The sequence below is a fragment of the Eulemur rufifrons genome, chromosome 30 (genome assembly GCF_041146395.1).
Source record: "Eulemur rufifrons isolate Redbay chromosome 30, OSU_ERuf_1, whole genome shotgun sequence".
In the NCBI taxonomy this organism is placed as follows: Eukaryota; Metazoa; Chordata; class Mammalia; order Primates; family Lemuridae; genus Eulemur; species Eulemur rufifrons.
In genome coordinates, this window is record NC_091012.1 from 86,507,195 (window position 1) to 86,514,991 (window position 7,797).

At 38.3% G+C, this 7,797-nt stretch overlaps 1 protein-coding gene across 1 annotated transcript; it reads right to left on the bottom strand.

Moving 5' to 3' along the window:
- Nucleotides 1–1,808: 1,808 nt before the first annotated feature.
- COX7B (cytochrome c oxidase subunit 7B) lies at nt 1,809–7,193 on the bottom strand. The gene is made up of 3 exons (XM_069463628.1): nt 7,057–7,193; nt 4,262–4,386; nt 1,809–2,009 (listed from the first exon to the last, which is right to left on the bottom strand). Exons 1-3 carry the CDS (start codon nt 7,094–7,096, stop codon nt 1,932–1,934), a joined length of 243 nt encoding a protein of 80 aa, XP_069319729.1. The 5' UTR covers nt 7,097–7,193; the 3' UTR covers nt 1,809–1,931.
- Nucleotides 7,194–7,797: the final 604 nt, after the last annotated feature.

A 7,797-nucleotide genomic window follows, 5' to 3' on the forward strand; every position in this document is an offset into this window, starting at 1 on the left:
TTAAATAACACAGGTGCTCAAATAATCATTTGAGTTAAATCAAGAATGGGATTTATGACATTCATCCTAATTAAAAAGTATTTCATAGCCATCCAAAAAATAGAGTTCAAAGGATTGGCAATGCTTCTAAAGTAAGTCACTTACCTAAATTCTTCAGGCATACAGATACTTGAAGATAGGGAGACTAATTTGACAACCTTCCAACTCCAGGTATCATTAAAACTCTCAAAGTGATGGGTTGTAAGTTGTAAACTGCATTTGTGTGAAAGGATAAAACTTTCTTGACTGAGTGCACTAGGAAAGCTGCAATGTCAGAATCTGTGGTGGCACAAAATAATTTAAACTTAAACCACTGCTTTAAGTAGTGGTTAAGTATAGGTTAAGTAGTGGTCAGTGCAGTTTTAGAATTACTCATCAGGACAAGATTAACTACAAAATTAAGTTTTAGAAGCTTGTTCAAAGATTCTGACCACCACCAGGTTTTATCACACAAAACAATATATATTTTTGCTGGCAAATGGACACAGACAAAATTCTAAAATATCATACATATAGATGACAATTGTCACTTACCTGACAGAAGTGGTACAAATCATACTGAAATTTACCCAGTCGTTAGAAATACTCAGTGCTATTTCAGTGAATAAAAGACTGAAACTTCCTTAAATACATGTTTTTGTTTTTTTTTTACTTAATCACATTTCAGGGTTACATGCATTTGAATACTTTAGTGCTATTATGAAAAACATTCTTTCTAAATATATCATAAGATGTTCACTCAAATTTTACCGAACAGTGGTATTACTATTAATGATAACTTTGCAACTTATTTTACCATGACATTTGACTTTTCCTATTCAAATCAAATCACTGATTTTGGTACACTTGATGAGAAATTAAGATGATGTTACCCAGAGAGTGTACTTCTAGCATTCCATGTAATTAAGTAAAAAAATTTTCAAATGTTTAAGTATAAACCTTATCTGCATCAGGTAAATCTGGAGATTACTGATTTACAGTATCAGGTAAGTGCATTTTTGCTAACATAGATAGGTTACTCGACTCAAATTCTTTCTGCTTACTTGATCACTATCAACAGACTATTACAGATTATAGCTCTCAGCCCAGGAAGTAATGAAACGTGCGGTACAGATATTGTTTTCTTCAGCTAACAATTATACATAAAATTCAATGTCATATACTAAACTCAGGATAATCCACAAATCCAAATGTTATTATAATTATAGAAAGCTAACATAAGTTCCTGATAGTATAATGGTTAGATAACTGGGAGTAGATAGCATTTGACAGATCCTTTCTTTAACATTATAAACACCCCTAGTAAATATGCTAAAAAATGGAAAGCTGTAATCAAGATGAATATGCTAAAGGAGCCAAGAAGCTAGCTAGTCTTCAGACAGCCTAGGAGTTCATTTTATAAACCACTCTTCTCTTGGGTCTGCTGATACCCTAAGTTTTCTAGGCAGGTGTGAAAAGAAGTTAGTAATGCCAATTCCAAGTATAAACATAAAAGAGGTACAAAGTAGTAAGCATATCCAAGATCTGGGCCAAATTTTTGGCTCAAAGATAACCTAAAATAACTGTGATTAAGTTATTCATAAACTGGAATTTCAGCTTACTATAAAGTGGACTTCCTGATGATAGCCAAATTTTCTTTTCTGATCACCTCATAGAGTGAAGCTTTTTAAGACATTGTATAGCATTTTGACTTTAGTAGTAACACAAAGGTTAAATAAACAAAAAGTGATCAAGCTTGGTTTCATTTACGAAGGAAACAAAACCTACAATTAAGGTTTCAAATGTACTTTATTTCTTCAATAATGCCATATTTTATGGGTACACAGTGCTTTTACTTGGCATCAATTATGAGTTGCTTTTGAAACAATTCAGTATTACACCAGCTGGGATGATTACTGCTCTCTCCATTCCTTTGGGGTGACTCTGCCAACAGGGGACAGGTTCCATTGTATTCCAATTTGTGTTGTTGCCTGTAAGAATTAAAATGTTGTCATTTACAGGTGTTTAAATCAGAGTCCACTCTGCCTTGGAGCCTATTTCTTGAAAATGACAAAGATATTTGGCTCTATAGGTTAAATACATAGAAACTCACCTGGGATATTGTGCCTTCCAAGTTGGCCAAACCTAACTGCTGGCCTAATTCTCTAGAGCAATGCTGTTCAATAGAACTCCCTGAAATGAAGGAAATGTTCTATATTTACACTGTCCAAAACAGTAGACAGTGCCACATGTAGCTACTGAACACCTGGAACATGGCTAGTATGACTGAGGAAATGAACTTTTAAATTTTTTTAATTCAAATTCATACTTCACATTTCTATACTAAATCCTTAAAACATTGTTTCCCTCAAACACAACTACCTAAACAACTGCCAAAGAGTCCTCTATAATCTCTCTTCATCAGTAAGGAGCATTTCACCTCCAAAACCTCCTCTGATCACACATTTGTTCAACATTTGCTCATCCTTGTAAGTACATACTTATTTTAATAGTTATCTCATTTCAGGAGGATCAAAACAAAAATTGAAAGGCTTATTTATTTAAATAAAGTTTCTTTGTTTATTAAAGCAAAGATTGATCCATCAACTTACATATTTATTGAAACTTCAAGACTCCTACTTTTAAGCAGTAAGGTCAGTGACTAGAAAATAGATTGTCAAGTGTAAGATATAAAAAACCTACAATATGGAAAGTAAGCTACTTTTACCCATTATTATTACTATTACCCATTAGTAATATTGTGCTCAGCTCTAAGTGCAGAATTTTAGAAGAAAAACTGTTAAGTGAAGTGTGTCCAGGAGGGTGACCTGAGATAGAGAAGATACTGAAAAACATGTAACAAAAAATGACCAACAGGGCTGGGCGCGGTGGCTCATGCCTGTAATCCTAGCACTCTGGGAGGCCGAGGCTGGAGGATTGCTTGAGCTGAGGAGTTCGAGACCAGCCTGAGCAAGAGGGAGACCCTATGTCTACTAAAAATAGAAAAAAAATTAGCCAGGCAACTAAACATAGAAAACAATTAGCCAGGCGTGGTGGCACATGTCTATAGTCCCAGCTACTGAGGAGACTGAGGCAGGAGGATCGCTTGAGCCCTGGAATTTGAGGTTGCTGTGAGCTAAGCTGACACCACGGCACTCTAACCTGGGCAACAGAGCAAGACTCTGTCTCCAAAAACAACAACAACAAAAAGAAATCACCAACAGAACTAAGGATATTTAATCTGAAAAAGATTTGGGAGACATGATAGCAATTTTCCAGTATCTGACAGCTGTTGTACGGAAGTGGGATCAGAATTTCTGTGTTGCAATGGAATGATGTAGAATATGAAGGGAGGTAGATTTTAACTTCTTTTAACAGCTACACAATATAGAAAGGGCTGCCTAGTGACACAGTAAGCAATGTGTTACTGGAAATGTTAAGAACAGAAGATGGGCTGGGCACAGTGCCTCCCACCTATAATCCTAGCACTCTGGGAGACTGAGGCAAGAGGATCGCTGAAGGTCAGGCATTTGAGACCAGCCAGAGCAAGAGCGAGGCCCCATCTCTATTAAAAATAGAAAAAATTAGCCAGGCATGGTAATACGAGCCTGTAGTCTCAGCTACTTGGGAGACTGAGGCAGGAGGATCACTTGATCCCAGGAGTTTGAGGTTTCTGTGAGCTAGGCTGATGCCACCGCACTCTAGCCCAGGCAACAGAGTGAGGCTCTGTCTAAAAAAAAAAAAAAAAAAAACCACAGAAGATGGATGAAAGCTGCATTTTAAGGAAGAAATTCTTACAGTGGATGGGTGATTAATCTCTCAAGTCCTTCCTAACTAGATATGTATAGTACTGTGTTAAAACATTTTGAGGCCGGGCACGGTGGCTCACGCCTGTAAACCTAGCACTCTGGGAGGCCGAGGTGGGAGGATCGTTTGAGCTCAGGAGTTCGAAACTATCTCTACTAAAAATAGAAAGAAATTAGCTGGACAACTAAAGATATATAGAAAAAAGTTAGCTGGGCATGGTGTCGCATGCCTGTAGTCTCAGCTACTCAGGAGGCTGAGGCAGGAGGATCACCTAAGCCCAGGAGTTTGAGGTTGCTGTGAGCTAGGCTGATGCCATGGCACTCTTCCCTGGGCAACAGAGTGAGACTCTGTCTCAAAAAAAATTTTTTTTTGAATGCACAGACTAAATGAGAATGAAAAACATCTAAAATAGAAATTATCAATCAATAGTACTTACATATGTCCATACAGCAATACAGAAAGTGGCTCCAGTAGCTAATATAGCATTACCATATTTGTCATGAAAATCAGGTGTTCGTTTCTGGTGGCTCTGCCTTGCCATTGTTTGCTGAATGTTTCGAACTTACAGGAAAAAAAAATACAGAAGCATATCTATCAATTATCAGGAAAAGAGAACACATGTAACTGATACTGCTGATCAGGAAAGCAGAGGAAGTTACCTTTACAGTTTTATGCAGTTCAATAAAATGTTAAAACATATTGTAGCTAAAAGCAAAGTAGCATACTTTGAAAATGCACCAAAAATAAGATGGACAGATACATGATAAAACAAATATAGCAAAATAGCAAAATTTTAACAATTGTAGAATAATCTATGTGGTGGGTATGTGGATGTTCATACAATTCTCCCAACTTTTCTGTATGTCTGAGAGTTTTCATAATAAAATGCTGGGGGAAGAAAGCAAAGAATGGGGGATATCAGTAACATTCACTACAAAGTGGTATTTATATAACCTCTGGAATCCTATTCATTAATTTGCATACTTATAACTTTTCACTAAAGATTACTCAATAGTGCTCACCAACTTGCAACATACGGGGCAAATAAACTCAAAATGAACTTTAAATTAAAGCACACTAATTTCTGACCTTAAAATTACTACAACAAAAACCTCCAAAAACTAGGGTATCTTGATTTTTTAAAAATTAATCAATATGGCACCAAAGAAATGGGGTATATAAAAATGTGTAAGACACAGACCTTGTCCTAGGTTAACTTCCAGTCAGAAGTAATTTTAACACTTACTGTATCTAGAGGAAGTAATTGTAACATTTACTGTAATACAAAGTTGTAACACTTACCGTAATACAAGGAAGTATAATTAGCCAAGCACTTTGAACTGCAGACAGGATTTGGTTATGTAGATGTGGGAAAGGGGAATCTGAACAAAGGCAGATAGAAAAGCCCAGTGTAGTGAAAAACGAATTAAGTTTGGTTGAAGCACAAAGTGTATAGGCAAGTAATAGGGGATAAAATTACAAAGGATCATGGCGGGCAACTTTTTTTGGTAAGCAGAGGAAGCTGGTAAAGGTTTTTGAGCAGAATGGACAACATTGAAACTTTGTTTTTACTATTATTCTAATACAGCGGTCCTCAACCTTTTTGGCACCAGGGACCGGTTTCATGGCGGGGCGACGGCACTAGGGAGGGTATAGCGGAGCTCTGGGGCCAGGTCCCTAACAGGCCCGGGGGAGGGGGGGTGGAGGACGCGGCGGGGCGGGGGGGGGGGGGGGGGGGGACCGTAGTTCTACTGGAAAGAATGGAGTAAGTTTTTTTGGAAAAAGTGTGTTTCCTGCTGTTTTTTTCCTTCCTCTCCAATTTAAACAGCAGGTCCTTACTGTTTTAAAGAACCTCAAAATGTACTTACATATAATGAAAAGCATGTTAGGGAAACAGCAATGTTGCTCATCCACTAGCACTTAATATAACGGCTTCTATGTGGTACAACAGGTTATTTCATGATAGCTGTTTGACCATTATTGGATCTTTTCCTAAGTGCCTTACATAGCTTTCGTCTTCACTTTTTAAACAGCCACACAGAGATGAGCAAATTTACAAACGTTTCACATTCTGCTTCAGAAAAGTTAAAAAGTGGGAACGTGAATTCCACATTGGAAAAAAAAAAATAAAACCCTTTCCTGAGGTACAAGAAGGCCTACTTGCTCAAAGGGCAAAGAAATTAAGATTACCCAACAATTCTGCAACACCTCACGACTTCAAGTGCATTTCTTTAGACCTCTCCTCTGTGAGAAGAAATAGTTTAGCTACCACACATTGGTAATCTCATATAATTCTTCATAACTCTATGAGGTATTATTTACTCACCCCGTATTTTACAAAGGAGGAAAGTGCAGTTTAAAGAGGTTAAATCGTTTGCCCAAAGTGAAGAAGATAACAAACACAGTTTTTGGAATATGAAAAACCAGTCAGGCTACTATTTTGTGGTTATTTTCAAAGTTTCTTGAATGTTTAGAACACAATCTAGTAATCGCCCCAATGACTCTGTTAAATTTTTTAAATGGCTAATAGAGAAGCTAAATGGTAATTCAGGTCACCTTCATTGTAAAATAACTGCTCACGTTACTCAAGGTCACCTTCGGTGCAAATCAAGTATGGAAATACATTTTTTCTCTCCATTCTAGTCCATTCTCAATACACAATGCTGGACGCAAAATTTCCCTGTACCTGCCCAACTTTTAGATAAGAAAAAAAATGAATACGATTGCTTTCAGAGCAGCTAATATTCAGTTAACAACCCACAAATAACTTCAAAGCTGCATGGGTACCATTTAAGTAGTCTTCCTGCAATGAAAGCAGGTGAAGGGCTAGATTTACACTTCCGTTACGGTTACTAGGAACTGGAGAGGAGCTTCTTCTATATGGGGTTAGGAGTAAATGTACCCTCAAAGCTAAAATTCAGGACATCACTTACGGAACGAGAGGTGTTCACCAAGAGTGTCCTTCCCTGAAATCATAGGTTACTTAAGAATTAAAAAGCAGGGCTAGGGTATGACTGCAATAACAGAAAGAAAGCTGGGAACTGAAACAGAAACACTGGGTGATAAAGCCAATGGTAAGGACATCTTCCCAATAACTTCGGACCAGATGGGAGATAGAGCATTTAGAATTAGAAGGTCGAGATGCTGGTAGAGAGAGAAAGGGCACGAGTGACCAAGAGGACAAATGCATATAAGACTGCTGTAAGTGATTTGCTAATAATTTTTGCTCACCTTGGAGACGGCTTAGTGCGTTTTTGGCCAAGGGAAACATCGTGAAGCTGAAGATAGAACTGCGACAACTCCAGCTGCTGCTTGTGTGCAAATTCACTTCAGGTACCCTTGCAAAAAACGCTGAAAAACAAAATGGCTTTCGGCTGGGCTCCTTAATGAGATTTGACGAAATCGCGCGAGATCTGTGAAACCTGTAGAAATTCTAAGCTCCTTTACCGCGAGAATAAAGGCCTTTTGGGAAATGTAGTTTCAGGCTTTATAAATGACGTACTATGGTATTTAATGAAGAACTTGAAGCCAGGTTTGGGGCTCTATTGAGGGAAGCTGAGACACTGACGTTAGACTGAATCATCTAAGGCTGTGGTCCCCAACCCGGGCCGCGGCCTGGTACCGGTCCATGGCCTGTTAGGAAAACGGTGCCACGCATCAGCGCCTGAGCTCCACCTCACCACACCTCCTCCCTGCCTCCGTCTGTCAGTGGAAAAACTGTCTTCCATGAAACCCATGAAACTGGTCCGTGGTGCCAAAAAGGTTGGGGACCGCCGGTCTAAGGCACCAGCTTCAAGATGGTGTTAAAGTCCCAGAGGCTTGGGTTTGGTATCTCGCTCCACACGAGCTCCTTCTTTCTGTTCCCCCCAAACTTCTTTTATTTGTTTTTGTCTCCTCTTACTAATTGCAAGAATAGTAAGAAGGATCCCTGTAATACGTGATAAAGAAAATTTAGTAAACTATTGTAGAATC